Source organism: Hemibagrus wyckioides, linkage group LG11 (assembly GCF_019097595.1).
Source record: "Hemibagrus wyckioides isolate EC202008001 linkage group LG11, SWU_Hwy_1.0, whole genome shotgun sequence".
Taxonomy (NCBI): domain Eukaryota; kingdom Metazoa; phylum Chordata; class Actinopteri; order Siluriformes; family Bagridae; genus Hemibagrus; species Hemibagrus wyckioides.
In genome coordinates, this window is record NC_080720.1 from 12,030,852 (window position 1) to 12,047,176 (window position 16,325).

Sequence of the window (16,325 nt, forward strand, 5' to 3'; positions counted from 1 at the left end):
CACCATAGCTTAGGGTCAAACACTGGCCAATAACTTCAAACAGTTTCTTAGAAATAGACCTAGTCTATAGCCCAGTCATCCAACAAGCAGGAATTTAGTTGATTGATTTTATTACTGCTTAAAATGTCCCTTTAACACAGTTGAGCGTGGCGTAAATCCAGTAAGGAATCCTTTTACGCATCACTTTCGCTGATCATTTCCAAAGCAGACCGACTCTGTCCCAATTCTCCTAATAAAAAGTACCACAAATCGAGACCGACATACACCAGGCATGAGCAACACCCGAAGTGGTGTGTGACAAATATCCATTAGCCCTTTTGCCTTAGCAAACAACGCTCAGAGGTTAGTTCGGCACAATTCACAGGCAGTCTTTGTGATAAAGCCGAAGCAAAAAAATCTAACGGTCAGGAATTAGTTCTCTGCAAGAGGCAGCTGTCAATCACTATTTCCCCCAGAAAGCCCTTTCTCCCAGCACTCTGCCACAGAGATCCCCTACAGAGCAGAGAATCCACTCCAAAACAAGCAGCTTACTACAGTTAGGGTATGTAAGGATAGAGCAAAAAAAAAAGGGGGGGGGCAGTCAAAAAAGGCACCAAGTTGTTCCCACACTGCTCTCTAAAGGTTTGTGGCTTTCAGCGTCAGTCTCTAAGCAGCCACTAGCCACTTCACCCATACAAAGATTTCAGTTAAAAGAGTGGAGAAGTAGTGGAGCACAGTGTCTTTGTTCAGCAGTGAGCTGGCGAGAGTATAAACACCCTCACAAAGCTTAAGACGTTTCCAAAAAACGTGGCAAATCCTAGAACATAGTCCATCATGTGTATAAACTAAAGATAAGAGATTATTGTTACAAAGAGTGAAGGGGAAATCATATGGGGAAAAAAAACAAGAGACAAAAACATGGAATTAAGACTCTGAACAGAACTGACCAGAGCTCTGATACACTGGATTCATAAGGCTGTTCAATGATGGTCCACATAAAATCTGCAAGACTGGATTTTTTTTTCTTGAAGAAATGATGCATTCAGAGCACAAATCAACAATCATGCCTAATTACACTGACTGCACTTCCACCATCGACTCCTCCTCCAGTTCAGAATTCAGTCACTGCTCTTCCACCAACCTCTCACAGGAGAGCTTCAAGCCTTACACACAATATACAAGAAAGACCCTGGGAACCAACTGCAGCTGAAGAAGAGTAATGCTTTATTATTCGGGTCCTATCCAGGTGGCACATCCATTTTGAGTCTGGTTTCTTTTAAGGTTTCTCTTCCTCATGTCGTCTTTAAGACTTTTTACTTGTCATTGTTACAGTATCTTAGCTTGCACACTGAGACTACAGCTTGATTTCTGTAAAACTGCTTTATGACTAATTTTAAAAGCGCTATACTACTAAAAATCAACAGAAATGAATCAGGATAAAACTGGAGTAAGTACACTAGAATCAGACCGAAACCAAGTCACCCAGAAGAGCAGTAATTTAGCTTCAAAGATGAAGTTCATTTGCTTTCACTAGACAATTCTGTCAATCAGTACAGCTCTGATTTTGTCTCAAGCAAGACACAATAAGGCAGCAAAACAAAAGGAGATCATGACAGGGTAGCCTAATATTAGCCACCAAACTATCAGATCCCAACTTTGTAACCAACACACTACTAATTACAGCTGGCACTGGCACTTCCTCCATCAATGAATCAGCGAGACAGTTGAGAGCTATGGATTAGTTTCCTCATTTGTACACAGAAAGTCACTACTGAGGTTTGCAATCAATGTCTATTGTGCAGCTGAACTGTCCACATTAGCTGTCTGAGGATCATGTTCAAGGCTAATCAATACATTTTGAATACAGATAAATGTAGTTTATGTCACCAAGCCAGGTTTAATGCTGTTTCATTTCAACGTGAAGATCAATTCATGTCAGGTCCGCGTGTTGTGGCGCAGAAAAGACGTCAAGATCGCCAAAAGACACGGAATGTGAAGTAAAAAAATAAAGAAGGTCTGGATTTGCTCCAAATGACCTTTTCAGCTCTGAAGTGATGGACACTAAGAACAACAGAAGTTCAGGGATATAATAGACTCTATAAACAGCTTAATCAAGTGCTTTAGACCGTATGGAGTACGGGTAATCGATCTTTTACAGCCAGGAACACCTTTAAACAAAAAGCCTCTCAGTTCAGATTTATCTCATGAACATAATCCAACAAATATTAATGTAAAAGAAGTCAAATGTGGAAATACTTTGAAGCAGTGAGCATCACTGTCGAGGTGTGCAAGCTAGAGATGTGCATCATTTACATTTCTGGCATTTGGCAGATGCTCTTAACCAGAGCGATGTACAAAAGTGCTTTAAATTCTCTATTAATGAATACATTAACACTGGTTCAGTAGGTAACAGACTTAGGATACCAGCCATATTTATTTATTTTTATACAACAATACATAAAGCAAATAGGGAAAACAAAACAGTTTAAGTATTTCAGGAAGAGGTAGGTCTTCATCCGTCATTTGAAGACGGCCAGTGACTCATCTGTTCGGACATCTAGGGGAAGGTCATTCCACCACCTCGCTGCCAGAACAGAAAAGAGTCTTGACATATACCTCTTACCCTGAGAGATGTTGGGACCAGTCGAGCAGTGCTAGAAGATCGGAGGAAGCATGGTGCAGTGCGAGGACTAATAACAGCTTTCAGCACCAGGACTGAAACATGTATCCGAGACAGGTTTGTACTCTGATGGATGGGAGCAGGCGGTCTGATATGAAGCTCACAGGACAAAAGAGTGATAATGCATTTCCTGTAGTATTCATGAACACAGAAATGCACAGGCATGCATGCTCCACAGGAGTCGTGAAAAATGGAAAGCATCTTGAAGTGGCTCCTGCTGTGCATTCACTAGTGCTTCTGGTGTAAAATGGGCTTAATCTGCAAACCCAGGCACCTGATTAGTGCATGAGTATGAGTCAATGAGCACAATACTGGTGCATATCGTTAATAACACGTCCTTAGTTTAAACCATTTCAACACTACTAAAAAAAAAAAAAAAAGAAAGAAATAACCTCAGAAAAAAATTGCTGCCTCTATCAATGGCAGCGCCTCATTGTACAGGGCGACAACTGTAGAACACACAGGGCCAAATCTGTCCGCAATGAGCATGATGCAACAATCAGACACCATTTAGGCCTGTGAGGTTTGTAAAAAAAAACAAAAAAAACAAAATAGGTCCCACAAAGCCTGAACTGCACTCAGTCAATGGAAACGTGGGCTAAAACTGACCAGCAGACAAAAGTGTGATTGTTCCCAGAGCTTCCTGCAGGGTTGGTCTGGTTTCTTTTATCATTGCAAATGCACATGGAGAACACAACATGACTCATCTTTTATGTTTATGTTTTTTTTTGGTGCTATTATGTGCAGTAAGTATTCTCAGTGTCCCACAACCGCTCATGGTACACTTATTCGCTAAAACACAAGTGCACACCCGAGTACGAGTTAACATTCACAGGAATCATAGCAGAGATTCAGGGCAACTGAACTCACACCACCTTCTATAGGAAGTCTCAGTTTTGGTACTGTGCTGCGCTTCCCAGTCTAGATGACAGCTTTCATTTTAACAATTTTTCCGGCAAACGCTGCAAACGAAACTGACAGTGTGAAAGCCTCTTTCCAGGTCTGGAGGTGAACCTGGCGATCAGGAGACTCTTTTGTTAGCCAGTGTTGGGTTTTGACACACAGCATTCACATCTCTCTGCTCATTGTGTGCGTTTGTGTCTCTTTGTGCTAGATACCAGCTTCACAGCAGCGATCACATCCCTGCTATCTCGAGATCTACCTTCCAGCAGAATTCATTTCAAACCCCAACACCTGCACCACATAATCAGACTATGTGATTAGGCAGATCAGATTTGTTGGATTCCTCGCTGGAATTGAATTCTATAGGAATATAAATCTCCAGGAAGAGGCTTAGTGATCACTGCTTGGCAGAAGTAGCAGATTATTTGATAGTTAGGAGTAGATGGGCTAGGTTTGGGTTTTTGGTTGCACACTGAGATCATCCATGAACTCCTGGATAAGAAACTGAAAGTACAGTATATGATCATATCTAATGCTTGTCAGGACAATGCACAAGATTTTATCATGGTACTGCCGCTAAAAAGTGCACTATATTGAACTGTTTTGTATTTACAGGCCTGTTTGTTTCTTATCCTGACCCCTTTAAAACTTAAAGTTGTAATGTTCATATTCCTGCATCTGTACATTCAGCCCCGCAAGCTTCCTTATAGTGAAATATTTACTACAACACAGCAGACCTGTCACCAGCTTCAGTGCTTCAGTTAGGACTGACAACAGACTGATTTCTTAACCAATATCAGTTTGAAGCACCAGGTTCGCCCTGCAAAGTGCATAAAATTGCCAATAAATTTGCTAAGCTTCAGTGATCTGACAAAAAATAAACTTAAAGAAAAAAACAAAAAAAAAAACCTCAATGTCTTTGGATGAGATACAAACAGCACACATTCCACAGTTACATCTGCAATGGTGCATGGACTCAAGAGTGCTGAGTAAGTTTAAGCATCTACAGCTGCTCCATATGAAAAAAGATAAGTACTGGTTCAATATTCCAACATTGTGTTACTTTTTAAACATGTGAACCCTAATCTGACTAATTGCCGTACAGTGGCTCGAGCATAAGGTGTACTGATAAAGGGAAAAAAGTTATTTTACCCACCTTAACTTGCTGCATGTGTAGGACATGCAGCAAGTATTTTTATATTTATCTTTTTGAGGCGAGGGATCCCACAGCATTTAGACTAAGACAACAGAAACTTGACACCTGAGTCCCAACTGGGCAGCAGTTGACATGTGATTTGATAATACAATGAACAAGGTTTGAATTATTCATTATGCTGATTATGCCAATGCATCATTCTGGTATCAAGAATCGCTTCAACTATAATTAAAATTGGTATCATGCCTATAAAGATTCCATGCTAGGCAGAAAACTAATCATTCCGAAGGAAAAACGTCAAGTGCAATACACATACATTATTATTTTCTGTGTGGGATGTGAGGATGTGTCACACAAAAAGTCTTTATTGCATCTGTCTTACGCTTTAACTCTTCATTTTAAAAAAAATCAGCAGGATATTGCTTTTTTTTAAAAAAAAAAAAATCAAATGCTGACCATGATGGAGATATGTGTATAATGGCCCAAGATTCTAAATAACTTCATTTTGTAACATCGTACAACGTGTTGACGAAACCTCTGCATATGAATGCCCTCCCTTACGATTTTTTCCTTAAGAATTTCAATTTTGCAAGAGATTTGCATGGGCAAAGGAAGCATTTACGGCATATGAACGCATCGAACCAAATGCCGGCATGTAAGTCCGGGAGCCGCTCAAAACTTGTTTGCGTCATTGTAAAGCCAAGCGAAGCCAACCGAAGCGAGTTTACAAATTTAATGATTTTTTAAAAAAACAGCTGTTTCGAAAGAGTCAATCCACAATAACAACATTGCATTCGACATGTGCATAAAAACTATGCGATTTTTCACACGTTTTTTGTTGACAGATTGGTGGCGTAGGTGGTTTGTTCTATTTTTAATCCCAAGCTTGGTGGCATGACTTCCTGTGAGGATGCTTGGCATCCTCCAATGCTTGGCTTGGGTCAGTTCTTTGTAAGCAACCATACACTTCACATACACCTCATTTTGGTATTGTTTTTGGGTGGCTGGAACGGATTATCTGCATCTACATTATTTCTTATGGAAAAATCTGTTTCGCAATACAAATTTTCACCTTAAGCACTCACCTCCAGAGCGAATTTATTTTGTATGCTGAGGTTCCACTGTACATATTTCAGCTGGGTTTTTTTTTTAAACTCCATAAATATGAGCACAGGCTCATGGCAATATCAGGAAAGCAATATAAACATGAGAATGGTTCAGGCTCATATAACCGCTCATTACACTCGTGGTGAGCAGAAAAGCAGTTCAAAATACATGTACATGGAAACATGGGGTGGAAGAGCTCAATTAAATTCGTATGGCAAGGTTCCACTGTATCTGGAAAAGCGACAATAAGAATTAATAAGTATAAGAAAGTCCCAAAATAACCTACACTCTAGATCCAGAGAAGATCTACATGGGAATAAAGCATTTTGTTTAGAAGTCATCAGAGCGAGGACACCATTGAAGACTATGTCCCTGTGTCCTGCTCACAGCTACCCCCTGGGCTTCTGGGTAATGAGATTGTCTCCCAGGCGTGCCAGCTCGGTGTGTCCAACCTGGGAATTCACCTGCTGCTAACAAGGACATCGGCTAGGAAAGTTCATGCTGCCATATGCTGTTGTGACACTTACAGCAACAATAATCCACAATATCAGAGTTTTTAGTTTCTGTAAAGTCACATTTGAAAATAAAGTATATATCAGAAGCAGTTCTATCCACTTTTTTTTCCCTCCTCAAACTTTCATAGATCTACTACAGAATTTGGACAGCTCTATTTGGACAATTCATTTTCTATAGAATTTACTTTCTTTGCTTTAAATATGTCAAAATTTTAAAATAAATCTCTGAAAAAAAATACAGTCTCAGAATTTTAGACCCCACTGTATTTGTCTAAAAAAATTCAACTCAGCATGTTTTAAAGTTTGGTTACCCCCCAAGATGAAAAGAAAGAAAGCTGTATAGATGAAATATTCAATTCTAACTGTTTTTTTCGGAGCGTATTTGTTTTTCTGAACTTGTGTTTTTAGCAGAAAAACCCAACCCTGTTTGGAATTTGGTGCCAGAATTCAGCAACAGAAACATCTCATGTTTTTCCCCAAAGCACTACACATATGAAATGGGTCTTTTCTTGTCATGAGACTATGTATTATTGTGACTGTAATATAACTGACTGATGTGTGCAGTTGTGAAAATCAGCACCTATTCCAACCCTAACGCTTAATCGACTTGCTTCTCTCTGTTCTTCCATCCATATCTGGGTCAGAAGAGAGAAACCATTGTCAGCTCAATGGTTGGATTATAATCAGCTACATGTGTACGTGGCTGAAAAAATAAAATGAAGAGAAAAAAAACGCAGCTGCCAGGGAACTAAATGTAAATGTAAAAATAAAAAAAGCTTCCAGCAGATCTCGATCTCGTGCGGGTGGGCTGAAAGTGCTGTCGGCAATGTGTACACCAACTGTTTTCTGGCACATACAAGTGTGCCTGCTGTGCTAACAGAAATATTTTAGTGGTAACATTCGCACATTTAAGCTCAGCTCGAGTAATGCAGGGAGATACAGCACAAAATACACGAGCCAGGTATTACTGGATATGACCAACATCTAAATTAGTAAAATTTCAGGGTTTGCATAAAGCATTTCAATCATACAAGTTAACATGGATGAATGCTGAAGTTGGCTTCACCCATCTGTTTCCTCCTATGTGTTTATAACTGACACTGCAGAAAATTAGGAATAAAAAGAAGGATACTGGCCACAGAAGAGTCGGTATATTCACAAAAGGTTAAAAGCAGAACCCCTTTAGAAAACTGGAACCATCCATAATCTGTAAAGAAAGGATTATTTTTCCTAGATTATCGGTCCCAGATTCGGCCGCTGACACTCTTGGCATTTGTAGCTGAATGTCAGCTTTTATAGTCTGTAAACACTAGATTTTAGATAACCAATTCACGCCAGTAGAACTTTAGCTAGATCATAAGTCAGGGTGTAAAGCCTGTCCTAAAAAAAAACTGTGTTCAGAGTACTGTAAAACTGGCACTGTATGGATTTACCACAGACATAACAATGCCTCAGACATAACATGATTCAAAAGTATTAGTGTCTAAGGCGGTTATATAATCAAAACAGAGACAAGGCAACCACATGTGGACTTTAACCTCCTTATCAATACACAAAATGTCATTCTACATGTGATGAATCTGCATCACACAACTCCTACTGACTGTTTATGACTGTAGAAAGTACATAATACTTCCTAATCATACTCACACTCATAATCGCACTCTCCGGTGTTTATAATAATTTATAAATCACACTCTTCAGCTTCAACCAAATAAGGATGGGTTTCCTTTTTCCTTTTTAGTCTCTTACCATCTAAGGGAGTTTTTCCTTCCCACAGTCACCTCAGGATTGCTCATTAGGGGTGATTTTGTCTAACATTAATGTTGGACTTTTGTACTGTATTTCTTATGTTCTGTAAAGTTGCTTTGAGACAATGTCCATTGTTAAAAGCGCTATACAAATAAAATTAAATCGAATTGAACTGAACATTTACGATTGGTTTATGTTTGAAAACGTGATGCACCTCAAGGTGGTCTTGTGAGATAGTGTCCAATACGCCATCATCCAATCTCACTGATTGATTACAGTTTCCTGTGGCTTTGTTTGGGGGGATGAGAGGGTTGTTTGGGGGAGAAAGGGGTGTGGTCCAAAAATGTGCATCACGTGTCATGGACATTACATCACTACTGCAGATAATTAACTCATTATACATTATTACATTAGATTATCTACCATGTTTTAGCCTCGTCTGTTACGTTTCCATGAAAACCAGGCCATGGGACTGTGTATCATAGCGAAGCTTTGACTTATTCACAGGGTTAGCTAATGAATTTATGATTTGTCCATCCCTGTAGCTGTCATGATTTATTTAGATCACAAGTATGAGATGCAGCTTCAGTTGAAAACTTTGCTGAGATTCAACACTACTCAATAATTTCTGATTATCCACTGGGGCGTACTGTTCCCAAAACATATTCAACTGACTACACTACACGTTATTTGCATCAAACTGATTGAATTCCACGCCTCAGTTGTTTAATCTCTTTGCAAATAAAATGGAGCTCAAGCAGTGTGCAGTTTAACTGGCTTTTCTCCTTATCATTTTAATCACAAAGGCTTCTGCCTGTGTACATTACAGAGATTTATCCCCGACTGTGTCTGCTTTTCATCTAAAAATATAATGCCCACTTTAGTTCATTTACGAGTCTTGTACATCACTTGCCTTCCCTGATGCACTTTATTAATCAACGTTATTCAAGTCATTCCAATGAATAAAATGCATACTTATTAAATAGCAAACAGGGACAAACATGAAAGAAGGCTGCAGTACTTCTTGTCAGAAATGATTACTTCAAAAGATACTCCAACAAAACAAATATATAACTACTGCTTGTCCAGATTCTAATTAGATTCATACAGCAGATCGTTCCACTCCTCTAATTTGATCAAGCGGCATTCCAAGAGTGCTCTCATTCACTACAAGCTCACCAAGATGTTTCACTGTGTGTATCACTCGCTCATCTGTGTACAACAGGTAAAGTTTCACTCCATACTTCGAAACGGTTACTACAGTAAAGTTAGCCAAATCATCAGCAGACATGGCAAGTGATACTTTTCATGAATATAAAAAAAAAATAAAAAAAAATCAACAGAACATTTGGCCATATTGTGTATGAAAGCAATATGTCACGAGCAACCATGCGCTCCATTAAGGGTCCATTGAACATTATAACCTGTCATGTACTAAGGGGTGTTTATTACAGTAATACAACTGCAACTGTGTGTTTATATGACTGATAGCTGTGCTGATATTCACTATATCTGTGACTGGGTTAATGCTATATACACCCTTTAGTACATCCTGTTCTAATACACCATTAGAACAGGTTATAATATTCAACAGATACTTCCTTTTTTTTTTTTAGCTGATTTTAGCTGAGACTCCATAGAACCTAACATGTAGATCCTATGGAGCTATTATCCTCTAGGCAGTGTAGAGAGCAAGAAAGACAACTTGCTTTCTTGTATTGTAATAGTCACACCAATTGATAGAGCAAATAAAAAAGGACATAAAAAAGTGCAGAACATTGCATGGGCTTAGCTGTTTGGGATTTACTTCTTATCCATAAAGTGCTGGTGTGTTGGAAGGTTTTCGTTCCATCCTAGCAGGAGCCATACCTGATTGTCAAGCAGCATTGGCTCAAATGATAAAGACTTGGGTTGCTGATTGGAAGGTCAGGGGTTCAAGCCCCAGTACCGCCAAGCTGCCACTGTTTGGCACCTGACCCTCTCTGCTTCAGGGGTAATGTTATGTGTAGCTTAGTGGTTAAGGACTACTGTTGGACTACTGATTGGAAGGTTGTGAGTTCGAATCACAGGTCCATCAAGCTGCCACTGCTGGGCCCTTAAGCAAAGCCCTTAACCCTCAATTGCTGTAAAATGAGATTAAATGCAAGTTGCACTGAATAAGGACATCTGCCAGATATGTAAATGTTATCATAGCTGACCACAACATCCTGAGTTGGGATAAGCATGAACACAATTTCACTGCACTGTAACATATACATCTTCCATTGATAACAAAAATCAACTGATTAAGCAGATGAAACCAGGTGTGACTTCTGATTGGCTGGAAGGAAAACCTACATCCACACCAGTCCTGATCATCACATCTCTGCAGCAACTAAACACTGGACAATACATCTCTAGAAAACAGGGACTTTTGATCAAGATGTTTAACCAGCCCAAAGAAATCTATCACACATGTCTAACATGTAGTCAAGTATATAAAAAACCGAGCAGTATATAAAATTGGATTTCTCCTTAAAAGTGAAATAGGCTCTGGATTGACCCGCCACACGACGTTGTTTATTAGTGACGTCTGACAGTGAAATACACAGCTTTCAGTGTAGCAGCACAGGGAAAGAGGGAAATCTAAGAGCTTTCCATCTCCTAATGAAGTACGTTATGTGGGAGCAATCTAATACAGTCTACAGTCTAGTGCCTATAAATTCAAAGCCACAGAAGGCAAATATTTCAGTCAGATTTCATTCGTGTCATCTGTGAGGCTGCACGTGTGAGAAGCCTCTACGCTCATCCATCAATGCTTTCCACCCTCAATCGGCTCTGCTCCGTTCGATTTAATTAACTCCCGTCTTAATGGAGTGATTCATATCTCCATACACATTCTGTACATGGCTGGTACTGCTAGCATATGACGGTGGTTCAAATAAAAAGCTACTTATTCGAATTAAAAGAAGCGCTCTGTGCACCATTCTGAATTAAATGAAGTAATTGGATTAACGTAGCCAGGCTTGCGTAAGGCGACCTCATCTGATCGTGTCAAATTCTTTAAGTGGAAACAATGGCATTATAATATGTTCTCCTTCCAGTTACACAGAGGACTAGGCACTAGGCATCACTACAAAACCCACCAAAATACGCAATGTGACAATTTTATCGTAGCTTACAGGGCAAGATTCATTTCAAATCTTTGCTATTCACTCAGAAGTTAGTCATTTGTATGGCATACTAACTTCAATTTAACTTCAATTTGTCCTCTAAAAGCACATCCCAACATGTTTTATAACTCAGTCCCTGTGATTTGCTAAATATTAAATTTTTTATCGATTAAAGAATGCATTTTTATTCACTTTTAGTTATGTTTAATGTATCTGCAAAACAAATTAATTCCTGTTCGCACTTGTTGTAGCAGCTATAAACTTTCCTTTTCCTCACTTCTTCTTGAAATAAATAAGATAAAAAATCCAGCTTTTACAGAAAAAGGGCACCATCATCATCCATCATTATACTTTTCCATAGCAGCTTTTCATGTTTTTACTTTTTTGATACCAACACAGTTTGGAACTATTTATTATAAGAATCTGAATTTAATGAATTCTTATTATAGACACAACACATTAAACTACTACACTGCAGACTACTGTCTAAGCCATGCTAATACAAAAAAATCAAATAACACCATTTGGCCAACAGAATTCCTCCGTGCTGTCATATAAAAGGTTCTAACAAATGTGTAATGGATATCAAGGTCAAATCCTGACATTACACTCCATTATGCTTGAGTTTGTTTATACAAAGATGATGAATATTGTGGAATTGTGCACAAAGTTTTGGCAAATTGTGTGTTGTTACTGGGTAATTGTTTAAAAATGGTTTTAAAGTAAATATTCATAACAAATGAGAAATTTGTAGTGGCAAAACTGGGACGAGACCAACACCACACACAGCCAAGTCTATGTCAAGACCAAGTCAAGTGTTCGGATGTGTCCATTTTGCTGGTTGTCCTAACCTGACAGGACATTTCTACTGGATTAACCAAAAAAAGCATCTACTTTGTTATTATAATTCTGTTCAAGTAACACAGTACATACATAGGATATGCTAAGCATAGCTCATTCATCTAGCAAGTGCTACAGGGAAAGTCTTATTTTAGATCATTGCTATGTAAAGCAAGACACAGAGTGAGGCAAGGGGAGAGTGGGTGAGAGTTATTTCTCAGATGGTATTGAAAAAATAAAACCAAGTAAAGTTTCACCCAAGTTAAATGGCAAAACTTAGAGCATTGATTTGTGGTCTCAGTACCGGTTTTCATTACCGCAGTGCTATGAATTCATTATTATACTTTAGAAATGACAAAAAGTCCTAGTGGTGGTCATGTCCTAGCTCTAATATGTATGTGGTATTGATATTATGAACATTTTAGATGCTTCAGTATTCTGTATTACGATCTATCATTAACTGTTCGTACAAAGCTTTTGGTACCTTAAAAAAAAATGCAGGACTTTTGTAAGCCAATGTGCAGAATGATGCAGAATGATGCAGTAGAAAGCATGCTAACAGTGTGGGAACAAATTTTGAGTAGATACCTGGAGGTCATCAGAGAAGCATATGTAAAAGTTCAGAGGAATTTACAGGATCATTTGCGTCATCGCATTCCTGTGTCAAAACTAATTTACATAAAAATCTCAATTTGAAACGTTGCCTTTCTCGCTCTTGCCAGAACTACAGCACCGGGTTGCGCATATCCATTGGAAATTAATGTTCGCCTGTGGCTTTTTCATTTAATAGCAAAGGATAAACAACAACGTTGGGGGGAACATATGGAACTGGCAGACACAGTCATAATAAAGCCATCGCGGAATTTCATTTATTTTCAGCAGGACAGAATATAAGGTACTACCATAAATCTTTTTTGCTTCTTTTTCAATGCAAATCAAGCATTCATTGTTGAACTTGCAAATTCCTCTTCACAGGGTCGCACTAATGCAAAAGAAAAGCGATGCAAAAATGAGGCTTAAATTACAGAGAAAAAAAAAAATCACAATCCATGTATTGTACAATCAAAAGGATTGTTCAGTACTCAAAAGGAAATTACGCACCCTATTCAGTACAATCAAATGAAGCCACATTACTCTCAGTAACACTGTGTCTCTCTTCCAGACGTAGAGAGAAAGATCGGCCAATCTTGGATGCTCTGATCCACAGAATCAGAAGCTCGACCGCCGTTTCTCACTTTGTTAAGTGCCCAAGCTTTTAGACTTCATTTGGTCCAATTGAGAACCTGTACTGAGCCAAAAAACAGAGCCATGCTGGATCAAGCACTGTGCACCTGCACTGCAAAGCCTCCATCATCTTGTACACCATTACAGGACATATGCAATTACCAGGAGCCAGTCTCATACAAGCCAGTGGGGGGAAAGGCCAATTTCTGAGTGCTATTTCTGTTGATTCTGGCTGTGTGCTCATTTTAGTTGGTTACTTCATACTCCACACACTGGCATAACAGTACAAATTAAATAGATAAATGCTTTTGTTCTTTAAATAGATGACAAAGGTACTAGGGTCATTTTATAATACACAGGTGTGTTTTGTAGGGGTATTAATGGCTGTAGACCATTGTGCGGCACATAATATTGAAAATCTAATTCTTTTCATGACTACAACAGATATCAAGTCTTTATTTATATGCCCACATTACTCCACATGCTAATTTAACTCGTACAGGGAAACCTGCTCAAGACATTAGTATCTTGTACAGCTTGAGAGCACCTAGGAATTAACTTCAGACCAGGCTTTTTAGCAAACATGTCTGTACCCTAATATTTATGTAGACGGCGCACTTGGTGTTCCACACATGAGATGTGGTACTAAAATAAAGAGATCTGCAATCTAACCTAAAATTATGAATTGATCTCTTTAAGGCAGGTTGAGGAAAAAGTGGCAACAAATTCTGCTTTCAAGACCATTAGTGTATCTGAAGCATATAAGTAGAGCATTTTGTACAGTCATATATATCAGCACAAGCTCCTACAACCAAATCAACACAGAAATACAGAAATATGGTAGAACCCTTATAAGACGTTTTATTCGTATTTCTTTTCCTTGTTTGATTTATCATTTTTGTAGTTTTGTTATTGTGGTTCTATTCTTGTTATTAAATATTGTTAGTGCAAGAACCTTATCGCTGTTTCTGTGTACAAGGGACCATGATCGGATCGCTGCTGTGTCTGATACGTCAACATTAGCGCCATCACATCAGTGTTAAAACAGTGCTGGGAAAGGTCCGTCTGTTTTACCGGTGTTCAAGGATACATGGAAAAAAGAAGGTTAGTGAGTATATTTCACCCGGTAAGAGGTTTTGGCTTATAGTCACAAATTCTGCTCATCAGGAAACATTTTTAGTTCTCTTTGGAGAACTATTATGGATGTAAACCAAGTATCAGGACTATTTTTCAGGTTTTTGCTTGACACATCTGTTTCTCATGTGGGTTCACAGGTGTTAAGTCTCTGCTGAACACCTTCTGTACAGCTCTTATGATGTATATTTTCTTTTATAAAAGGTGCCAACAGTGTTAACTTTCCAAAAAAACAGCTCTTGGTTGTTGTTTTTTCACGATACTTCGAGCTCAAACATAGCCAGCCTGTACAGCCCATGGACACAACCAGTCAGCAAATCAACTAACCAGCTTGTAGATATACACCAATCAGGCACAACATTATGAGCACTGAGAGGTGAAGTGAATAAGACTGATTATCTCCTCATCATGGCACCTGTTAGTGGGTGGGATATATTAGGCAGCAAGTGAACATTCTGTCCTCAAAGTTGATGTGTTAGAAGCAGGAAAAATGGGCAAGCGTAAGGATTTGAGCAAGTTTGACAAAGGGCCAAATTGTGATGGCTAGACGACTGGATCAGAGCATCTTGAAAACTGCAGCTCTTGTGGGGTGTTCCCGGTCTGCAGTGGTCAGTATTAAAAGTGGTCCAAGGAAGGAACAGTGGTGAACCGGGGACAGGGTCATGGGCGGCCAAGGCTCATTGATGCACGTGCTGAGTGACGGCTGACCAGTGTGATCTGATCCATCGGACAAGCTACTGTTGCTCAAATTGCTAAAGAAGTTAATGCTGGTTCTGATACAAAGGTGTCAGAATAGTCAGTGCATGAAGGGTGGACCAACACAACATTAGGCAGGTGGTTATAATGTTATGCCTGGTCAGTGTATATACATGTATTTTATAAGTAGTTTTTTTTGATGAAGACTTTGTTGCTGCCAGTTAAAACAGCTGACTAGATAGTGAGGCTAATTCAGAAAAATCAAGCCAAAGCTAAGCATCATTTACTCTGCCCCTGACATTTATCTCCCTTGTAGAAGAAACAGGTTCGGAGAAGAGGTTAGCCGGAGCACTGCTTCTCTGTCTGCTTCAACTTGTGTAAAATGTGTACGCAAGTTTAGGTGTAGTGCACCTAAAAATCTAATCATTTAATCTAAATCAAGGTGCATGGTGCTGAGTGTCAGGATTATATCTTACCCAGCTTTGCTCGGGACTCCTCCAGTTTGCGGATCTGGTTCTCGATGAAGAGCATGGCCAGCGCAAAAAGCACCAGAGCCAGGAGCTGAAACTTGGGCGGCATCATGGTCCTCAGGAGCCCCATTAAACCACACTACAGGAGGAGGAAGAAGAGGAGGATGACGATGATGATGAAGATGATGGTAGTGGTGCTGATGAGGGTGATCTATCTGCATGTCATGCCGCAAAAGCAGGCTGAGAAATCGCCGATCAGACACACATGCGCGCGACGAGCTCAGTCCGAACACTGGTGTTGGAGTAAAAGTGCTGAAAATGATGCCGGAGCTTTAGTCGATTTCACGAAGTACATTGCATTTCTATTGTGCCTTAGGGATGTACGTGTGTGAACGCTTTTGCCTGGTTGAAGTGCTCCACAGTTGTGAGCTCTCCGTGATGCTACTGCCTCCGTGTGTGTGTGTGTGTGTGTGTGTGTGCGGTTTTCCTCCAGATCTCTAGCTTTATTCCTCGGTGTACAGTTGCTTTGTGAAGTAAGGTTGGGATTCATCTCCTACAGTGCCATCTACAGTATTGGAGTAAGGAAACTGAGTGGGCAGACCATTTCTGACCTTTTCCTCGAGTTTTGGAGTTAAAGATACATATATCTGGACTTTCTTATCGTTATTTCTCTCAATTGATCTCACAATCCTGACCTTTCTTGTAGCCCTCCACCTA

At 39.4% G+C, this 16,325-nt stretch overlaps 1 protein-coding gene across 1 annotated transcript in view; it reads right to left on the minus strand.

Moving 5' to 3' along the window:
* The window catches only part of hs2st1b (heparan sulfate 2-O-sulfotransferase 1b), a 96,200-nt gene extending 80,103 nt beyond the window's left edge, over positions 1-16,097 (minus strand). Inside the window, exon 1 of the mRNA XM_058404005.1 lies at positions 15,615-16,097. Coding sequence (XP_058259988.1) covers positions 15,615-15,738 — 124 coding nt within the window. The 5' untranslated portion in view covers positions 15,739-16,097. The remainder of the gene's footprint in view (positions 1-15,614) is intronic.
* Between the last annotated feature and the right edge of the window lie 228 nt (positions 16,098-16,325).